Source organism: Plutella xylostella, chromosome 18 (assembly GCF_932276165.1).
Source record: "Plutella xylostella chromosome 18, ilPluXylo3.1, whole genome shotgun sequence".
Lineage (NCBI taxonomy): Eukaryota > Metazoa > Arthropoda > Insecta > Lepidoptera > Plutellidae > Plutella > Plutella xylostella.
Window position 1 is genome coordinate 4,001,311 of NC_063998.1, and position 23,450 is coordinate 4,024,760.

General features: G+C 34.9%; 2 protein-coding genes across 2 annotated transcripts in view; one reads left to right on the forward strand and one right to left on the reverse strand.

Annotated features, from left to right (window-relative positions):
• The window catches only part of LOC105380439, a 180,508-nt gene that overhangs the window by 16,936 nt on the left and 140,122 nt on the right, over nucleotides 1-23,450 (forward strand). The window contains exon 2 of the mRNA XM_038113850.2: nucleotides 13,463-13,495. The gene's annotated coding sequence lies outside the window, so the exon portion shown is untranslated. The remainder of the gene's footprint in view (nucleotides 1-13,462; nucleotides 13,496-23,450) is intronic.
• Nucleotides 4,440-5,995, reverse strand: LOC105383849. The gene is made up of 3 exons (XM_011553970.3): nucleotides 5,756-5,995; nucleotides 5,143-5,270; nucleotides 4,440-4,886 (listed from the first exon to the last, which is right to left on the reverse strand). The coding sequence occupies exons 1-3, from the start codon at nucleotides 5,815-5,817 to the stop codon at nucleotides 4,537-4,539; spliced, it is 540 nt and encodes a 179-aa protein (XP_011552272.2). The 5' UTR covers nucleotides 5,818-5,995; the 3' UTR covers nucleotides 4,440-4,536.

Sequence of the window (23,450 nt, forward strand, 5' to 3'; positions counted from 1 at the left end):
TGTCAATTTTGCAATATAATTCATCGTCTAGGGTTAATATTGAAGATTATTTGGATACGTCATTTGGATTTAAAACTTATTGCACAATATTATTTTAGGTCTAGGATCCGCCTTAAACTTTTACATAGTCAATACCGATGAGCACACGATGATTTCCTTATAGAATCACCTAGCTATTCTATAATTTATAATTAATAGAATAGCTAGGTGAAGGTTTGTTATTCATAAAAAAAAAATCTTGAACGTTTTATCTATTGGACTGCCTCAATTTATATACCTATTACTTTCAAGTAATTGCCAGAGAGTGGCAAAACTGGGCAAAACAGTTCAATAGCTTAATCATTCAATAACTTTTTATGAATACAAGGGTAAAGTGTTGTGCTGGCAAGTTAGACAGAGCTTTCGCTTCTATGCCCGGCTATATTTTAAAGTAAATAATATGAGCTATACAAAAGAGTTTATAACCACCACAAACTACAACATAAACTGCTACCTACATTTCGGCGTGACTCAGGTGATAATCACACAATTGGCCAATTCCGTGACAGGGTTTTCCATGACATTGTGTGGGACAATGTAGGTAGTTTAGTAATGTCCTTACCTATGTATGGGTTAGAGAGATTAGAGCTAGAGGGTTTGGTTCTTTATAAAGCATACGAATATAAAATTATAACAAAATAAGAATACAAATAAAGAATATTCTATCTAACTATCTATATTTAAAACCATAGGTACTATTCTATTCTATTATCTGTGGGGGTGTAAGTACCTACACCTGGCTCGTAAGTGATAAGGATATATCAAAGGTAATTATACTTTACGAAATTATGTATTTAGTAATTATACCTTCCGTTTGTTATACACAGTGAATGTTATACTTAATAAATTTATATAATATGGGCATATACCTTGTCAATGTTATATTTTTCGTTTTTATACCTCATATTACTTACCCCTAAATAACTACTTATTCGTAGTTAATAAATATCTACGTCTTTTATAAAGTTCGCCACATGCCACAACTAACACTATATCTACCGCCTTCCTCAACCAGTCACTATCGTTTTTCTTATACATAACTAGCTGTTCCCGCGAGCTTTGCTTCGCCTTAAAAAGTTTTCCCGTGGGAATTCCAGGATAAAAAGTAGCATATGTTCTTTCCCAGGGTCTATACCATATGTATACCAAATTTCATTCAAATCCGTTCAGTATTTTTGGCGTGAAAGAGTAACAGACAGACACAGTTACTTTCCCATTTGTAATATTAGTTAGAATGGTCTACGTAGTAGTAGTTAGTCTTGCTTTTGTTTCTCATAAATCGAATTAGTAATAGTTGTAGCAAGTTATAACTTTATGATTAATGTTGCCATTATTCTTTGTAAGTGATTACCAACGTTGAACGAATAATTACTCTTCTAGGGTACGTAGACAATATAATGTTTTCTATATCACGTCTATATTTTAGTACCTATCTAATAACAAGTTCCAACACTTCCAACTACAGGGTCCGAAAAGAGCACTGTTACAGGTTTAACGTTTGTTACAAATCTATTGTGCCATTGTGCCTCTTTGATTATACTAATATATTTTCGGTTTTCAGCGTAATATTTTGGCAAAAAATTTAAAATAACTTATATATTAATATCTTAGAAATGGTTAAGTTTCGGATAATGCATTATAAAGTTCAATCAGCTGAAAATGTCTTTCTCTATCACCTCCTGAAAGGATCAGGTCTACTTGCAAATAACCCTGTATGTATGTAGATGTACCTCAGATGTGCCTATAATATTTGCAATGGGCTAGCAGGTCAGTCAGCGGGGTCAGCGACTCACGACCTAATCCTTTAGTAGTAATAAAGTAGTCACCCTTTTCAATAAATCACTGTTTTTCCCGTTAAGGCTGACCACAGACGGACTGCGACGCAGCGGCTATATTCAATTATATTCATTGCTATATTTAAGTGCATGCAGTTATTCAGACTGCTGCCGACCGCGAGCAGTTGATATCATGAGTGCACAAAGTCGAATGTTCAACTGCATGCAGTTGACTACAGCGACTTCGTGCGGTTACTGTAGGGTTACTCTATCTATACTAACAAAGAACTGACGAAGGAGAGCTGTCGTGCAATCGGCACGTTAAATACAACGAGACAGAGTCGTGGCTCGCGCAGCAGCTTTCCGAAACCGAGTTTTTCGTAGTATAGATAGAGTGACCCCTGATACAAATACATGCGGTTGTTGTGGTGCAGTCCGTCTGATTTCAGAGTAAAGTTTTCCTGAAAATACCTACAAGTACATACCTACCTTCCTAATTGAATATTGTGCAAATACCCGTCAGCACAACCAGTATTAATAATAGCAGATTGCTACCTTAACAAACATGGGCAGGGAAACAATCCAATATATGGCAAATTGAGAGTTCTGTTTATTTTTGATACAATAAGCTTGGAGTGTGCTAGTCACTGCCCGATGCCCGTTTCCCCATTAATGGTTTGCCACAACAACTGGAATTAGATCGGTTTAACTTACAAATTGGGCCGGTTTAATATTGCGGTTTTAAATATTTAATGGTATTTATTTTATAAAAAATCTATTGTACCTACTTCCATAGACTAGAATATTATAACTAGACCTATCTCGAGTATTAAATTTTAATAATAAATACTTATAAACCTATTTTCGTAATTTTGGCAAATGCATAGGTCCTAAACCTCTTCAGATTAATTGTATCTACCAACTAATAAGTAATAGTGAAAACTATGTATGAACAAGTACATTAATTTCCTCTCTTATTACCGTACTTATGTACTTACTTCAAGCCCCGCACCCTTCCGACTCAACCTACGTTTATCTGGCTTATCTTAAATTTATTGATTCATTTACTGACGTAAATAGTTTAGCCGCATACTATGTATAAAATATATTTCTAGAATATTCTGGGTCCAATTTAAAGGTCCCTGTTGGTGTGGCACAGCTACCCAGCAGCAACCAACAGAATATAAGCCAGTGGACGATTGTCCTCCATATTTAATGTTCAAAGTGCTTTTTCGTGTACTTACTAATAATATACAGTTTCGGAAGGACATTTTACTGCTTCGGGAACGCACCAATCGAAATTTGGGTATTGTTTTACAATTTTGTATTCAGATTCAAATAAAAGCCAAATGATGTATACTATATTTTAAGGCGCAAGTAAGGCGATTATCTCTTCAAACGGTATGCATAGCTGTTGTGTCGTATTCTTACCTTATTAGCAGTGAAAAATAAACGCAAATTCGTATGACACTGAGATAGTTACCAACCAATGTGGTATAGTCGTAATTTTGGCAACATCAATGAGAATAATATATAAAATTTAGAATTTGTTAAACACTGAAGGTTAATCAAGTGGCCAAGCAAAATAACAAAAACAATTATTCAAACAGACCGCGAGTGTGTTCATTTTCTCGAAATAGTCAACCGCAATGCATTCAAACCAGTAATAACTTTGCCAACATTAGTATTCATAATAAATCTCCCAATTGAATTCCGATATAATATTAATTTCAAATTCATTCATCAAATTTCAGGTACTTACCCATCATAAACATAATCGGAACAAAGTCTACATACGCCATTCAAACAATGATAAATTGTAATTGAAACTATGCCATTTCCAATATAAACAAAACTATTTCACCGATATATTAATTGGATACGTCGGATACAGTAAGTAGGTACCTATTATAAGTATGCATAGGCGCTGTGAAGCGATTACAAACTGGAGTAGGTATAAAATAACCTTCTACTTTTTTCAAAATCGGTCAATAATAACCTATATATAAATTATTTAAAACTGACTGAACATAGGTTTATTTAACTAAAATATTTAAAAGTAATGAAATCAAAAACTATCGCCTCCTTTCTATTGTGTAAGTATTGTTCGATAAACTTGTACCTAAAAACCCCATGTTTTGAATCACGGTACTTGTAATCCAATTTTATTTAATAATGTTTATAACTAATATTATTTTGTACTAATAATCTGCAAATAATCACTAAACCCAAACATAACCTATATGACAAAGCAAGGGAAGCAGTGGGAAGCAGTTATAATTTGGTTATAATATTCTAGTCTATGAAGGGAAGCACGTCAAAAACCTATCATAGATTACGTGTACACCTTATCCTTATTATAAGGTACAGAGGCAAGATGAAGCGTTTCCAAATCAAAGCACGTAAAATCTGAAATTGCGTCATAAAGACGCAGATCTAAGTAGCAAGGTCGGGAGGAACAGAACATGCCACAAGCTTCCACCCTCAAGCAAAAGGTTTTTAGGAAAACATTGAACTTTCACCAAACTTCCATCCCCCGTTTTACCTCTCGTGGAGATTCGTAAACTTCATGTTTCCGTGTCTAGTAGGTTCTCAAATTTGTACAGTCAGCAATAGGATACATCACTCTTTTGAAGTTGGTATATTAATGGTATGAATTTAATAATAAAAAAACACAAAATCATAAAACAAACACAAATACTTTTGCAAGACACAAGACCAGCTACGCCGCCCACGCGGGAGCACTCTCATTTTTTACAAACACATTCGACATACTAGGAAAGAAAATATTATCACTGGCATTTGCCATAAACGGACTTGCGCCTAAACTCATCGATGATGAATTACTAGAAGGATCTTTGTTGAAATATTTGACGTCAACTCTGTAAGTTCTATTGGCCATGTTCAGGAATCGTATGAGATTGATGACGTAGTTAGAGTCATTCTGTCGCTGGATCGTGAATCTGGCACTTCTGCGGCGTTTGAACTCTATGAAGGTTCCCAAGTCTACGTTGAAGAGAAGGTGCCAGAGGCTCCATCTTCTGGGCGTCGTCGTGGTAGTCGTCGCTATCACTGGAAACAGAAAATTAAAACATATGAAATACGGTTATAGTCTGTCGGTTTCACAACTCAGAATTATTATTATTTATTTATTATATATTTATTTCAAATTCAAAATTAAATTTTTTAAAACCTCAGCAAAATTCCCGTTGAGTAGACCATAGGTTGGATATGTATTAAGCAAATGCTTTTATGTAAGAGAAGAAGCATTTGCGTGCAGGTCAATCTTGTTATATTATTAGTTTATTATATATAAAGTCCTACTCACCATATTTAGTAGAACTGTAGTCGACGTAACAATAGAAATATCCAATCCCCATGCCCACTGATACAAGCATGGTCAGGGAGAACAGAATACAAGTCATCACCCAGCACATAGCACATATTAGCGTTAACCTGGAAAGAAAATATAAAAAAATGTTATATATAAAAAGTTATATATATAAAGATTAGTATATTAATTATTGTGATTCTGAATGAGGTGTGGAGATCCAAAGTCTCTGCCTACCCCTCTGGGAGACTATCTTAGGTATCAAACCTTGTATGGGAGACAGAAAAATTAATGAGGATACTATGTTTCTTGGAGAAACATTTTCAGATTGATCATTTTTTTTTCGGCTGCGAGATATTTACAATCTTAGTACTAAGTATTTCAGTTTAATCTGTTAAAGAACCATAACTGTGGGATAGACGAGTCTCGGGTGGAGACTACTAACAGTAGTGTGGTACGCCCTCCAATCCACTGCTTAAGACAATATTTGTCGGATTAGGAAGGCCAGTCCTAGTCACTATGTTCAGTGATAGACACAGGTTGGCTGGTTAACTCGTTAAGTGTGGACTATATTTAACTGTAAAACTGAATTGAACAAAATTACAAGTACCTTTCTAATGTGTAAGTGTTATTCGAAATGCAGCCACCAACTACAGAAAAATTACAACCCATGGCGGTGGTTTAATTTTCCTAAGGGTTATAGTTTAAAATATTTGGAATTATTCGTATTGTACCTAAAAGCGCATATTGTGCTTATTTCTAATTAATCAAATTTTAATATTTGTTATTAAAATTTACATAATATCTGCAAAATTTTGGTTAATAAATCTGGTAAATAATGAATACAATAAGAACCATAGAGAAAAAATAAATAATTGTAAAGAACTAAACAAAGTTACTCTATGGAACTTTAATGTACTCTGTGATAAGTACGTCTTCTTCTCTGTCTTAGAGTCTTAGAGTATATATTTTCTCTGTCGTAGTCTTTAGTATTTATATCTACAAATAATAATAACATAACCTCAGAATAATAACGGCCCGACCTCTCTAAATTTCGAAGTAGATTTGGTCGGCCTTAACGACCTAGGTAACCTGATTCCCAGACCGCGAATAAATAAACTTTTCAGAGCTTTTGAAAATACATATTTTAAAATTATAATAAGTACTCCGTTTTCACAGCGTAAATATTACAGACCAACACAGACACACATTAAATAAATTATTTATTTATTTAACAACGCGACGCTCTGCTAACATAGCTTGCACTAATGAAATTACATTTTCAAGGAATTCGGGCTTTGAAAATGTTATCTCTTTCATCCACGATGAAGCTCACTATGTAATATGATTAAAGTAGGACATATAGGTCATTGAAGGGCTAAATAATTATAGAAAATATTCATGTTTACTCCCGCCCTGTAGTCTACTTGCTGGGTAGGCAAGGTACCATATTAAAACCATCAAGTAATTCGCTATTATCTATTAAACTAGACACAAGTGAAACAGTTGCGTTGCGAAATACTGTGAAATACATACCTCTCATGATTCTGTCATTCATATATATTATAACTACGCATTTAAAACCCTAAACGAAATGAAACCGTTACACGTGAAAAAAAAAACTGGAATAACTAACATGCCTACTAACAGGAAATGAAGTGAAACAGGAAAAGCAAGCAATCTCTGTGCTAATAATAATTTCGTTCTCAAACTTATAATGGGGTTTCAAAGTTATAACATTCACCGAGTTAGTTAACCTTTTTGCTCAAACACTCCTTTTAGAATAACTTGAATGATGTAGTGGAACGCTCCGGGCAAAGGGCCTCTTAGCTAGCACTGAATATAAGGAACCCTTGCCAAACCGGTGAATTTTAGTTAGGACTTTCGTAAAATTTAAGCTGTGTATGCTTAGTAAGGGTTGCCGTTGCCACACACAACAATATTCTGTCAAAATCACCAGTAAAATAACAAGTAGTAAATACGCTTGTATAGTAGATTTTCAATTGTGTACGAATGAATCTGAACGAATGAATACGCAGTTTGTTAGTTAGGCTAGGTGAAAAAGCGTGTAGCTACTGATGAATCTGAATCTGCTACAAGAATAAAACAAATAGTAGGCAGCAAAACAATATTTTTATAATTAACGGACACAATCCTACTAATATTATAAAGGTGAAAGTTTGTGAGTAAGTAGGTATATATATGTGTGTTAATTTTTCACGTCAAAACGGTAGAATCGATTTTAATAAAATTTGGTATGGAGTTAGCTGATACCCTGAATTAACATGTACTATAAGGCGAAGCGAAAATCACTGGAACAGCTAATAGGTTCATAATAAAAAAGCGTCGTTGAAAGATTAATGAACTCACAAGTGTAAAAAAAGGTATAGTAATCCGACAACGGGAGCAGTATAAGCGTTAAAATTCTCTACAAGTGATGTTTAACCGTAGGCTTTATAATTGTACGTTAAACTTTGATAGACTGTCGAATATTTTCTAACAAAAACAATGAGGAACGAGGCACTAGCGAGGCCTTATTGCTAAATCGAATTTCCAACAGATTGTTCGGCTTCAGTGTTTACAAGAGCTATCGCCATTTATATGCTAATTCATGAGACGGTACGTCTTTCAGCCGTAATCATCAGCCAATAGCTAACACAATTTGAGGTTAAACTTGAACGTGATAGTGGTGCTGAAATATCAGGTTTATAACCTCAGCTTTAATAACCCGTGCGCATGAATCATATTACCATGTGTTTGTGTTTAGGTAATTAGGGTTCCGTAGCCAAAATGGCAAAAACGGAACCCTTATAGTTTCGTCATGTCCGTCTGTCCGTCTGTCCGTCTGTCACAGCCGATTTACTCGGAAACTATAAGTACTACAGTGATGAAATTTGATGGGAATATGTGTTGTATGAACCGCTACAAAAATATGACACTAAATAGTAAAAAAAAGAATTGGGGGTGGGGCCCCCCATACATGTAACTGAGGGATGAAATTTTTTTTTTCGATGTACATACCCGTGTGGGGTATCAATGGAAAGGTCTTTTAAAATGATATAAAGTTTTCTAAAAAACATTTTTCTTAAAGTGAACGGTTTTTGAGATATCAGCTCTCAAAGTCGTAAAAAGTATGTCCCCCCCCTCTATTTTTATAACTACGGGGTATAAAATTCTAAAAAAAATAGAGGTGATGCATGCTAATTAACTCTTTCAACGATTTTTGGTTTGATCAAAGTATTTCTTATAGTTTTTGAGATAGGTTGATTTAACTGTAATTTTGGTTAAGTTATTGTGCTTACACTGATTTGCTGCTACGGAACCCTTTGTGCGCGAGCCCGACTCGCACTTGGCCGGTTTTTTTCTATTGTTTATGGCAAGTGCCTACATCATATATTCTTTTAGAATCTTAATTTTTTTTCTTTACGGAGTGCACTTAAATATTCTATTCGATTCAAAAAAAATACCTAGTTTACCGTTGGTATTTTTTAAAAAAACCGGCCAAGTGCGAGTCGGGCTCGCGCACAAAGGGTTCCGTAGCAGCAAAATTACAGTTAAATCAACCTATCTCAAAAACTATAAGAGATACTTTGATCAAACCTAAAATCGTTGAAAGAGTTAATTAGCATGCATCACCTCTATTTTTTTTAGAATTTTATACCCCGTAGTTATAAAAATAGAGGGGGGGGGACATACTTTTTACGACTTTGAGAGCTGATATCTCAAAAACCGTTCACTTTAAGAAAAATGTTTTTTAGAAAACTTTATATCATTTTAAAAGACCTTTCCATTGATACCCCACACGGGTATGTACATCGAAAAAAAAAAAATCATCCCTCAGTTACATGTATTCCCCACCCCCAATTCTTTTTTTTACTATTTAGTGTCATATTTTTGTAGCGGTTCATACAACACATATTCCCATCAAATTTCATCACTGTAGTACTTATAGTTTCCGAGTAAATCGGCTGTGACAGACGGACAGACGGACAGACGGACATGACGAAACTATAAGGGTTCCGTTTTTGCCATTTTGGCTACGGAACCCTAAAAACAGTAACCGACGTACTTATTCATAGCGTTTGACAGCGTTTAGCAGCTGACACGTTACTTTATTATAGCTATTTAACTAAAGATACAATAATAAGTAATACTAATTCAGCTTACACATTATTGCTCAATCTTAAGATACCTATATACCTGCTTAGAACATAAAAATATAATTATAGAAATCAGAGTACACATTTATTTAAATTTATATATAAAAGGGTGCCCAGACTGTACTTACTGTTACAGTTCCCCAAAATTGATAATGCGCATAGAAATCTTCGTCATTGTTCGGCAACGGTCGTTTTTCCCGAGCGTTAGAAAACTATATGTATTTAGAGTGGTTAAGTGCATTTTCTTCATGCAATTTTAGTAGAATTATGTATTTGGTGCTGGTGGTCTTACTGAAGCTGATGTAAAGATGGATGAAAGAAGGTTTGAATAACGCAAGGTTTATATTATAAGAAGAAAAATGGATTTCAAACACAGGTTTACATTAAAATTTTAAAATCTCAGTACAAAAGTATTTACATTACTGATAATTTCATATTAATATTACAATTACAAACTTGATCTTTTGGGTGTGGCTTTATTTACAAAGTGAAGTATATCAATATGACATATATTTTATTCTTTAATTTGTTTCATAATAAGGCGTCATCAACAATAATTTTATTAAAGTGGAAATTAAATTAAATTCACATTTGAAAACAAAACCAAGAACGATGTGTAATAACAGCTCTATACATATAATTCCAATGAACTGACTGACAAGAACTGAAGGACCTTTGACTGATTGGTGACAGCCGCCGACAGCCCGAATTGTTTTCGATTGTGTACACATGATATTGACTTCTATTTCTTTCAATCAAGGTGCAAAATCCAAGTGCATTGTTTAAGGCTCTTACGATTCAATGATTCGGGTGTTTCCGGGAATACGACAGTTTGCGAAGATTTGCATGCGCATTATTAATATGGGAGAACTGTACTTCAACTTTCATCTACTTTTACCTTAGGGTGAGGCCACACGAGCGTAATTTTGTGAGTCGGCAGAAAAGTGTGCGCGGGGTCGAGGGGGGCGGGGAAGTTACTCGCTCCTGACTCTGAACCTGAACCTGACTCGTCTCGGAGTGACATTATATTCTAATTTTAAATCCGAAAGAATTCTGAAAGTTTTCAATTTTTGATATGTCAGAGATCACAAACCTTTTTTGGCTGGGTACTTTTTTCAATACGAGTCTGAACATCAGTTGTATCCGGACAGTTTTCTATATTATATTTTTAAATATTTAGAATTATGATCTTTTCGTTAGGCGCAAAAGAACCACGAGGACGCTTCTTTCTGAGAGAGAGAAAGTCTGACTCTTGTGCTTTGTCGATGGGGCTGCTTCCCGGGAAGGGCTAGGTTGTGGCTCCATAACGTTTATAAAAATCAACAAACAATCACAACGCTAAAGGTCAACAATAAAAAAAACCGGCCAAGTGCCAGTTGGACTCGCGCACTGAGGGTTCCGTAGAAGTCTACTTACCTGAGATATTTTTCCTTGGAATTTTATAATTATGTACATCTATACGAAATATCAGCTTGATATCATTAATCGTTTCTGAGAAAAAGGGTGGTGACAAACAGACGGAAAAAAAGTGATCCTATAAGGGTTCCTTTTTTTCTTTTGAGGTACGGAACCCTAAAAAAGAATAATAACAATCGGATCAATCGTTTCCGAGATATTCGTGGACAAACATCACCAACAAGCATACACTACCTACATACATAATCATATTATACAATTTAAAAAAAAATATTTGTTTATTAGCCCTAATAGATTGTCATATGGGAATATGGTGCAATTCCAATTATCTTACATACATACCGAACATGTTATCATGTACTTACCGAATTGAGAATCTTTTTTGAAATCGATTCTATTTTATTCTATTCTATTCTCTGTGGGGGGTGTAAGTACCTGCACCTGGCTCTCTCGAGTGGAACCTTTGTGCATATCCCCAAGGTCTAAACTGCCTTCCTAAGCTTGGACCATTACCCACCACGCTGGTCCACTGCGGGTTGGTGGGTTCACATATCTAGATTGATGTGCTAAATCTAGATATGCAGGTTTCCTCACGATGTTTTCCTTCACCGTAAGAACGATGGTATACATTGTACTTAAGTTAAAAGAACTCATTGGTACATGTCAGCGCCGGGATTCGAACCCGCATCTCTTGCGTGAGAAGCGGGCGCTTACCCGACTGAGCTACCACCGCTCTCGAAATCGATTAAAAAGGTTTATTATCCCTGAATTTAGTAGGAAGTGATGCCATGCTAAAGAATAAAATAAAGTAATTAAAATTAATTCAATACATTGGTTGTGAGTCGTGATCCTACTTAATATTATAAATGCGAAAGTTTGTGAGTATGTGTGTATGTATGTATGTACGCATGCATGCGCGCATGTTTGTTACTTCTTCACGCCAAAACGGCTGAATCGATTTTAATGAAATTTGGAATGGAGTTAGCTGATACTCTGCATTAACACATAGGCTACTTTTTATCGCGGAATTTCCTCAGGAAAACTAAATGAGCGAAGTGAAGCTCGTGGGATCAGCTAGTATTGAAATATTTGTATTACCTAGTTCACTTGAGCAAGTAAATATAAAAAAAAAAAAACATTTTAAAAAATTTCACATTGCGGGTGGCGGTGGCATTGAGACTAGGATGTGACGTTTGCGAGCCGCACAGATGCATTTGCGGTGTGGGAGTGGAGGCTAATGGCCACCACGGCCTGAGTTGCGGCAGATGCGCCGGCAGATTCCCCCGACACCACGCTCTCAACGACCTGATCAGAAGGGCTCTGATTTCAGCAAACATCCCGTGCGTGCTGGAGCCGCCGGGTCTGAGCCGCACGGACGGCAAGCGCCCAGACGGCTTAACGTTGGTGCCCTGGGAGCGTGGTAAAAGTCTTCTGTGGGATGCGACTTGCGTCAGCACTTTTGCCGCATCTCATGTCGGTAGCACAAAACGCATCGCTGGGTCTGCTGCTGAAAGTGCTGCGACCGCTAAGCATGCCAAATATAGCATGCTATCAAAAACCTATATATTTGTGCCTTTTGCCGTCGAAACAACGGGAGTGTGGGGTTTTGAGGCAAAACAGTTTTTGTCGAGCCTCAGCCGACGCCTCAGGGAGCGAGGCCAAGACCGACGCTCGGGATCGTATCTGGCTCAAAGAATCTCCCTAGCCATACAGCGAGGCAATGCAGCCAGCATTATGGGAACCTTTGAGCCAGGTACGATAAGAGGAGGTCTTTTTGATTAGGTGAAGTATTTTGTTATTTTGCATGTTTATTTGTTAATTAATTTTATTCTGTAATTCTTTAAGTGACATTGTTTTTCTATTTTATTTTAATTCATCGTGTAATCATTGTATTTTAAAAAATATTGCCCTGAAATGGATCTAAATTTTTCCTTTTTTCGGTGAAGAGCTTTTTTAGTAGCATCACTTATGACATGTCAGAATTCTTTTAGATTAAAAATTTATAAATTTGAGATTAGGTACCAGAGAGTGGCCAGGACTCTTGCCGCACACTGTACGAGGGATTTTAATAGCATTTTACATCCGGTTTTGTAGTCCTTTTATAGCATTTGATTTCCTCTCGATCGTAAATATTAGTAATAAGAGTAATAAGTCAAATTTATTTCACTCTATTTGACATCAATTTGTGATTTAAGAGGTTTTTATGTTTTCCTTTTTTTGCAATACATTTTCTATTCATGGAATATTGGAAAGGTTAATAAAGTGGCAAAAAAACCTGTCCAATTTGAACGGCTTTACCCAGGCTTTAGTTATTCATAAAACTGTGTATTAGGTGTTTAGTTGGTTATGTGTGGATGTATATCGTTTTATCCGAACGACTCAAAGGGGGGTTTAAGCAGGTGTCTTTTTAAACCCTAAAATAAGTCCTGTTTTGTCGATGAATAAGGAATCGGTCTACTGGTGAATATAAACTCAAAATAAAATACCACCCGTATTTTTATAGAAAGTACGCGTAGGGTTGATTTGATTCGTATCACGTACTGGCGATGGATTGGTGGTAGAGAGTAAATCGGAATGCTCTCACCTAATTACCCACGGAAAGTTTGTGTGTACTTTTATTTATTTGCCTGATTGTTTTGTTTGGCGCCATTATATTAGCGAATTGTGAATCTATTCGATATGAAGACTTTCACTGATTTGAGAACATATCATTCATTATATAAATATCTTTTCTTTTCCAGATTCCCTGACGAAGCTACTCTCCTTTAAAATATGTAAGTTATAAATTAATACTTAGATACGTATTTTTGAAATTAGAATTTATTAAATCCATAAAAAAACCATTAAATCCATAAAAATGTGTTAGTAACAATATGTCCTTAGTCTATGTTAGTGTTTTTGAAATTTATAAACTTTACTTAGCTCCGTATTCATAGTACTTAAGTACTTTTAGCTTACAAAAAGTCTATGTAGGTATATTAAGTTAGCTTTTTATAAAGCTAACCCTATTTATTATTGTTAAAGGTCCCTAAAAAGACAAAATAATCTATACGAAAATATCAGTACAATTTGAGAAGCAAGCAGGCAAAACGCGTGTCTTTAAAGCTGGCAATATAAGGATTTGGAATTGCTTGCGCTCGGTTGAGCCAGGATAAGCCAACTCTGCAATCTGTCACGTACTGTGCATTCACCATATACTCACAGCTCACAAAGAAAAATATTGCTTATTGTATTGATATAAGAGCTACGGGTATTTGTTAGGAACACAATAGTGACTGTAACCTTCGACTCTGAAGCCCGAGAACAGGTGTAAGCTGCCAGTGATAGTACCGAGGGGAATTTCAATCTGCGAAGACTTTTAATAAATAAAAGATATTGGATGGTCAGACAATAAGGCGGAGATTTCAAAGCCACTGTTGCATGGCTGTTCTTTGTTATCTGCGACTGTACAAAGTATTTAAGTTATTATCTGTACCTACATTATAACTTTTACTCTATTATATGTGCATACCTACATCAGCATGCATGTACGTTGGTAAATAAAACAAACACTACACTTTAAAAAATTACAAAGCTAAATGCTGAAAGCTATAAACAAACCATATTTTTTTAGTTTTACCGCGTAGTTTGTATGCAGTGCTCAAATATTTTTGTAGCGAAAATTTCGTTTTAAAAGCATAGTTCAGTGGTATTGTTCATAATAACGTAAGCATTTAAATTGCTGTGTAGGTACAAACTACGAAGCTTTCAGCTTGGACTCAGTTGAAAACTAACAAACGGATTTGAATGTATAAATAATTGCAGCATGGAGAACATATTATTATTATTGTATATATTTTGGTGAATCATGTATTGTTTTGTAAAATGTGCGATGTCCCTACTAAGTATATACTATTATTACGGATATTTCGTACATAAGGTTGTCTCACCATTCACCATGTTCCGTTTTTATATGGAACAAGGTTTGATCATTAACTGCAAAGGTTTTCCCGTGGAAATACTCACGTAAATTCAGGTAACCCCAAGTTTCTTAAATAAATAAAAAAACAAAATTTTGGTTATGTCTGCTGCGTGTTGTTTGTAGTAAACGGTGTTCCAGTTACCTTGTCTAGCTGAACTATTGTCTTGAACTTGTCACAATGAAGATATTATTTTAATTAAAAACGACTATATAAATTGACTTCGAAAAAAGCAAAAGTGAAGTGATTCAATAATGAAAGCTGGAACTTAAATAACATTTATACTTAAGTAAGGTATTTCGATTTGATATAAAATATCGATGCCGCAATCGCTATTTCACTAAAAATACATAGGAAGAGGAAAAGATGGAATGAGGAGGAAAGCAAGTAATTTCCGATCCGTCAAACGTCTGTAGGAAGATCAAAGTGATGGCCTCTGCATCTAAAGACCGTTCATTATGAATTTGTAAAAAGCCTTTACAGATAAAAAACATAATTTTATTTTACGCTCGTGTTTACCGCGACCGTAGTGGATTGCCTTTGCTTTGATCTAGCTTTCTGATTGGTCCTAAGTCCGATTCTTGGGCGCGACCATCTATTTTGGCACAAAAATTTAACTTAATAAAATGTTTACGTAAATGGAGGTTTGAACCTGTGACTCCTCATTTGAAAAGAAACCACTGTAAACTAGTACACTAGGTTGCAATATTTTTAGTTCATTACGTTAGTTCCAGTTTCTCATTGATTAAATTAACCTAAGCATGAATCTAAGTCCTACCCAAAATTCCGGCCTGCATTCAATACTTAGGTTTTGCTTAAGTAGACTCACACATGTGTGAACCTAGTAGATAGTCTAGTACACATTATTGTATTATGCTCAATTAGCTCAGTGTACATTATGCATGCTCTTTGACTTTATTACTTAATTGTAATTATGTTTGCGCCCACACTCGGTTCATTTGCTATGCCGCATTTAATTTAATGGACAGATTGAGCGTACTAATTGAGTTATCACATGTGGTGAGTGCCAACAGGTTGTGAAGTTGTGACGAACATGTTCTTGTTAAGTATTTATTATTATTTAATTCTTTATTGCACAAATATATATAAAATGCACAAAAGGTGGACTTAATGCTTAGAGCGTTTTCTACTAGCCAACCAACAACAACCTACCTTGTTCTACTCGTACTTAGCGTAGCCCGCTACCGTACCACCACCGACACCGATTAGCATATCATCATATTTATTACTATCTTATCTTATTCATTTATAATAAATCTACCTATAGTTGCGATTCTTTTTAATTAACCAAATACTAGATATAACCTGACGGATGAAATACATGCTGTCACTCTCTGTTATTATTTTTTAGACAGTGACAGCATGTATTTTATCCGACAGGTAGCAACTAACCAGACATTGTGAAACAGGGGCTTAAGCTTGCTTATGGTTTGACACAGAGCGGGGAAAGGATTACAAAGAATAGCGTCAGTACTGATACACCGAATATGAGACAGTAAAGGTCACAGTAAATATAAACGTAACGTAAACTGATCGCTTTTCTTCTGTCAACCATGCGTTCACGAGCTTGCGGCAGAGGAAAAGAAAGGCGATCCGTTTACGGTACGTTTATATTTGCAACTAGCAGTTCCCGCGCGCTTCGCTTCGCCTTAAAAAGTTTTCCCGTGGGATTTCTGGGATAAAAAGTAGCATATGTTCTTTCCCAGGGTCTAGACCGTATGTATACCAAATTTCATTCAAATCCGTTCAGTAGTTTTGGCGTGAAAGAGTAACAGACAGACAGACAGACAGACAGACACAGTTACTTTCGCATTTATAATATTAGTTAGGATTAGGATAGGATGACATAGCTGCTTATGGAAGCAGCGCGTCGCTCGCCTGTGAAACATCAGATCCATGCAAGTTACGTCAGATTTACGTAGTAAACATCAAACGGTGCAAAATACACACGATATAAAATAGAGGACAATACGCAAAAATAAAATATAGGGTCATTTACTGCATTTATCCGATAGCTGATCATTCATGTAGAAATAATTTCGTATGTTCCCGGATATAAATATACTAACTTTACTTGATAAGAATGTCTTTGTATAATGTAAGTATAAGTAATATATCATCATAGAACATTCACGTAAAAAGAAAGTTATTTTTGTTTTTTTTCCTATGTAATAAAATATTATAATATATTGCTATCTTCACAATGAAATTCCAAATAAACAATGTAAGCTACTGGCGGTTCAAGTCAAATATTCGGCGATCTTACATTTTCTGTGATCTTTACCAAGTATTTACTCTTTTAAGTATGAGTAGGTAGAGGTAGGACTGTACAGAAAAAAACCTGCAAATTTTATATCTATATTTTAGATTATAACTATTACAACATAAGCAACAAGGCGATTCTGTAAGAAAAACCCATTGATGTTAAATTAAAAACAAATAAATAACTTACTAAAACAATAATTTACATAGAACAACGTGGACTCGGGATATAGGATGATAATTTATATCGATAAGTCAACTACAATTTCTGAATCTGAATGATTTTAGGGATGAGAATGAGCCCTCTAGTCTTAATATTATACCTTGCCCCTTAATTATAGGTAAGAAAAGAAATGTCAAGGTACTTTAGTCTTTAATTTAATGTCATTTAGGATCTAGGATTACTTGAGATAATTATGATTCAAGCGAAGACAACTTTACTCTAAGAACTAGGTACGTAATTTTCTAGTTTAAGAGCTTTTTAATTAGACGATGTTTTAAAATGAAATTTGCTGTATTCTGAAATCAGATTCAGAATTAATTTACGGAGAGTCGACGACATTCACTTAACCTTCTGAAGGTGAGTACAGAAAATAAATAAACGAATTAGGAGAATTAGTTTTCTGATCAGACGCAGTTTACAGATAAAAGAAGAATAAAGTCATTAAAATATTGTTTCAGAGAAAAGCTCAGCTTATGATTTTTTCAACTAACAAAGTAAAGTTTTACTTAAGGCTTTGAGAGCGAGTGTGATGAAAGACTTGTCACGTCTTGACTTCAGGTCATCACATTATCTCCTTCTGGGTCTGCTTTGACATCTATTGGATGGCATTTTTAGCCCACTTATGAGGTTCAAAGAAATTAGAAGACTCACGCACTGCTGATATCAATAAAATAAAACAAACCTTGAACCGTGGAAAGTACTGAATAAGTAAAAGGTAAAAATAAAAACCTTCGAGTATCACAACTTCTTATTAAGTAAGTGCGCCTTTGTTTCAGATAACGCAAAATTTAAAAGCCATAAGCACGCAGTTAACTGGGTAATAAAAGTTGTGTAAATTTGAGTTGCTACAAATGAGGATTTCTTTAGGGATTTTATTTGTGGAAAAAGGTTACCAGTTAGCAGAAAGTTGCTTATCAATCGCCCAGAATGTTGCGTCGAGCACATCAGAGCACATTAGCACGGGCCGTGGTGTGCCGCACCGCAAATATTGCTCCAATACATTTTATATGAGCTATCGCACACTATGCCGAGGCACAGCAGGCCGCATTTTCATATAAGATACGATAAAGATTTACGGCACGCTACGGCCTGACGTACATAGTGTGCCCGAACCTTTAGCCAAATGTGCTATAACTGAGTCCATGGCTGCAACTCTGTTAAAACAAGTATCAAAACTATATTTTCAAACTTTTTTAATTTTATATTTAATCACTAAGTTTCTTAAAATAGAATATTAAATAGTTTGTTATGAGTGAAGTCAGAATCCACAGACAAACCAGTAAACTGGTTTTGTGGGTCATTATTTAATTGTATTGTGTTTTTTATGATTAACAAATACATTGAAACTGAAAAAAAATATTATAATACATGTCAATAGCATGGCAATTGTTTGCCTCTACACAGTTTAAACTTTGTCAAAACCACAAATACCTACGACGATTCCTCAAAATTCGATGACAAAATTAGCGGTTTTTGAGTTTGACAAGGCACAAATAAAGCTGGCCCTATCTTAAATGCATATAAATATATATATATTATAGGTAGATATTACAGCTGAAAGGTCGACAACTGGTTAACCCGAAGATGTCAAAGAAAGGACGACGGGCAATTTACAAATACGGCGTAAACCCAAGCTGAGCTATCTATTTAAGATATACCACATACCATGAGAAATAAGTCAACATTGAGGTTAAACCTTATTACTTTATGAGAAATTTCATCATAAAACATACCTCTATTTAATAAATTTAGGTGGAATTTCACCAAACGCTAAACGTATTTAGTTGCCTGTCAAGCGTTTGACAGTTGGTACAAAATGTATTTAAAATTTGACTTAAATACTATTTTAAATACGTTTAGCGTTTGGTAAAATTGACCCAACAGACACAAAGTCAAACAGTCATACCAATACAAAGTAAGTCAACAGCCTACTTAGACCAAGGCCTCCTTGTGCAAAAATCAATGAAACGAGGTAATGATTATATTGACAGAGTGCCCGACGGCCCACGCACACTTCAGTATGTTGGTTGTTGGTATAAAGAGTGTGAATACACCTACGTTTAGTCTTAATTACTTAGATTACGTGTCTCATACGTTTATTTATTTATTTGAACACTTTAATGTTCACAAAAAACATAGTATAAATACATAAAAAATATAAAAAGTATACAAGGGCTTATTTCCAAAAAGCAATTTCTTCCAGCCAACCATTGAGTAATACATTACTAGATATTCAATTTTATAACAGGTAGGTACAATAACAATTCTACTACAACCTATAATAATTATTATTCTCAAAATACTAGCATCTTCACCAGCATTGGGTGTGTTACATACAAGGTAGGTACATTATCATTTCAAACGGATAGCCCGACTTTGATTTAGCTTGACATAAAAAAAATAATTATCACGTTTTTTACTTAACGCAGTAAAATAAAACAACACTATGTCCTATACATACGCACCCTTTTCCCACAAAAAGATAGCAACAGGTGAACCCTTGCCGTCGGGTGTTTGTCTAAACTGAGTATTTGCCTAAGCAGTTCCACAAAACACTTAGCTGTGTCAACAGGGACATTGTTGCTCTTGCTTGTCTCTGGAAACACAGAATAACAGCTTTATAAACTCGTTACAATCACGACGAAGGTATGTGTAGCTCTGTAGACTTTGATTGGGTAATGACTAGGTGTAAAGTATCCCCTATACTACAGTATACTAATAGTATAAAAGTGTAACGGTATGCAACCTACTACGTCAGAGCCTCGAACTTTCCCTTCGGGGACTACAGTCGCGAAATAATTATAATTTAATAAATAATAGAGTATTAACTCTAACAATAATTTGATCCCTTCTACCTAAATGGAAAAAAATATACTGTAATAATAATATGAAAGGACATAGAAGCATAGGTATATTATTACCTACATTCAACCTGCATACATCCGCGGAGAAATAAATATCGTATTCTTTGAAATAACAAAAGAATGCACCGTCTGTGCTGCTACGGGATTTGCTACGAACCTGCTACGCCGTAGCTCGTAGCACTATCTAAAGCTACGGATGATTGAAAAGTATTTTATGAAAGTTAGCTCGCTGTTCCAAGGTTTCATATTTTATGTAGCACACAACATACTTTGTCTTGAAATATACTTGAAGACGGCTGTGACATGAGCGAAATAAATTATTATAGCAGCAAGCCGGGTAGATTTAGATGTAGCGTTGAGAGTACTGGGATTCTGTAAAATAATTTGTTCGGTGACAATTGTTTACATTTTTCATCTCATTTCAACTGAGTCTCATATTAATTTATTAAACATATGTTTTTTTTAATATTATGTCTGCCCTGACGAATATGTATTTTGTTTTGTAACGTTACTCTTTCTTTAAACCACCTTGTTAGATTATGAAGGATTACAGCTTACGCTAATGGTTTCGGAACAGCGAAAGTGGAAAAAATTACTCTGAAAGCTGCATATTTCACAAGGACTCCGCAGAATAGTAGGAAATGCTATTCTTGGGATTCATTTGCGTTGGTGTTTGCTACATTTACAATAACACTTAGGTTTAGTGTAAAGTACTATATAAATAACAACCTGAATATATACAATTGATAATATGTTATTAATTATTATAAAAAGATTATTGTGTGTCGGTATTTTTGTATTATAGTAATGAAGTCATATTCTATTCCATATAATATTCTTATTTCGGGAAAAAATAAGGTAATAACCGCTTAGAGACCAAATGATACCGGCTGTAGAACCAATACTCATTTTGTTAGTCATTTATTTGAAAAGGATTATATTTCAGACATCTTATTTTCTCCAATAACATGAAATGCTTCTTAAACTTTTACCAGGGTAATTTTCTGAGAAACGCTTATTTTTTCGGCACTAAATACACGGCAATTGTCTTATAACTTGTGTAGAATTTAAGAAAGCCAGCTCTTACTTTCGATATTAATAAAAATGACAAAAGTAATATACTTATAGTATTATGTCTATGGACAATGGATAACTGTGTTACCTACCTACATACTTATGTTTCGCTTTTGCGAATAATATTTATTCACAAAAGATGAATTGAAGCGTTAATGTACACAGGGTGTTACTTACTATACAGTAACTTATCCTTTTTTTGGAAATTACTGATATAAAATATAATATATTTCAATTTAAATGGTGGAAAATGGTGTTTAAAACATTAAACTTCTTCGAAAAAAAATGTATTTCTTTTATTACTTCAACAGTGGCAGTACAATCAGGGAGACATAAATCATTTAAAGAGACCCCTCGGTATTATAACTAAAATTGTGATATAATTTATAACGCTTCGTCCTGCCAGCTCAGTGTTCCCAAAGCGGCAGTCAATTCGACCGACGATCCAAAGAAACAATGGAAATTGACTTATTTCTTTCTAAATAATTGTACGACGACCGAATGGCGTAGTGGTTAGTGACCCTGACTACTGAGCCGAAGGTCCCAGGTTCGATTCCCGGCTGGGGCAGATATTTGTTTAAACACAGATATTTGTTCTCGGGTCTTGGATGTGCCCGTAAAATGGCAATAGGCCCGCCCCTTATTACATTGGGACTAACATAACACTCTGGCGAAAAGTGGGTGCAGCAATGCACCTCTGCCTACCCCGCAAGGGAGTACATTAGTACAAGGCGTGAGTGCGTGTTTTTTTTTTTTTTTTTTTTTTATTTGAACACTTTAATGTACACAAAAAACATATTATAAATAGGTACATAAAAAATATAAAAGTATACAAGGGCTTATTTCCAAAAAGCAATGTCTTCTAGCCAACCATTGAGTTATACATTACTAGATATTCAATTTTATAACAGGTAGGCACAATAACAATTCTACTACAACCTATAATAATTATTATTCTCAAAATACTAGCATCTTCACCAGCATTGGGTGTGTTACATAGGTACATTATCATTTCAAACGGATAACCCGACTTTGATTTAGCTTGACATAAAAAAAAGAATTATCAAGTTTTTTACTTAACGCAGTAAAATAAAGCAACACTATGTCCTATACATACGCACCCTTTTCCCACAAAAAGATAGCAACAGGTGAACCCTTGCCGTCGGGTGTTTGTCTAAACTGAGTATTTGCCTAAGCAGTTCCACAAAACACTTAGCTGTGTCAACAGGGACATTGTTGCTCTTGCTTGTCTCTGGAAACACAGAATAACATCTTTATAAACTCGTTACAATCACGACGAAGGTATGTAGTGTGTAGCTCTGTAGACTTTGATTGGGTAATGACTAGGTGTAAAGTATCCCCTATACTACAGTATACTAATAGTATAAAAGTGTAACGGTATGCAACCTACTACGTCAGAGCCTCGAACTTTCCCTTCGGGGACTACAGTCGCGAAATAATTATAATTTAATAAATAATAGAGTATTAACTCTAACAATAATTTGATCCCTTCTACCTAAATGGAAAACAAATATACTTTAATAATAATATGAAAGGACATAGAAGCATAGGTATATTATTACCTACATTCAATCTACATACATCCGCGGAGAAATAAATATTGTATTCTTTGAAATAACAAAAGAATGCACCGTCTGTGCTGCTACGGGATTTGCTACGAACCTGCTACGCCGTAGCTCGTAGCACTATCTAAAGCTACGGATGATTGAAAAGTATTTTATGAAAGTTAGCTCGCTGTTCCAAGGTTTCATATTTTATGTAGCACCACAACATACTTTGTCTTGAAATATACTTGAAGACGGCTGTGACATGAGCGAAATAAATTATTATAGCAGCAAGCCGGGTAGATTTAGATGTAGCGTTGAGAGTACTGGGATTCTGTAAAATAATTTGTTCGGTGACAATTGTTTACATTTTTCATCTCATTTCAACTGAGTCTCATATTAATTTATTAAACATATGTTTTTTTTAATATTATGTCTGCCCTGACGAATATGTATATTGTTTTGTAACGTTACTCTTTCTTTAAACCACCTTGTTAGATTATGAAGGATTACAGCTTACGCTAATGGTTTCGGAACAGCGAAAGTGGAAAAAATTACTCTGAAAGCTGCATATTTCACAAGGACTCCGCAGAATAGTAGGAAAAGCTATTCTTGGGATTCATTTGCGTGGGTGTTTGCTACATTTACAATAACACTTAGGTTTAGTGTAAAGTACTATATAAATAACAACCTGAATATATACAATTGATAATATGTTATTAATTATTATACAAAGATTATTGTGTGTCGGTATTTTTGTA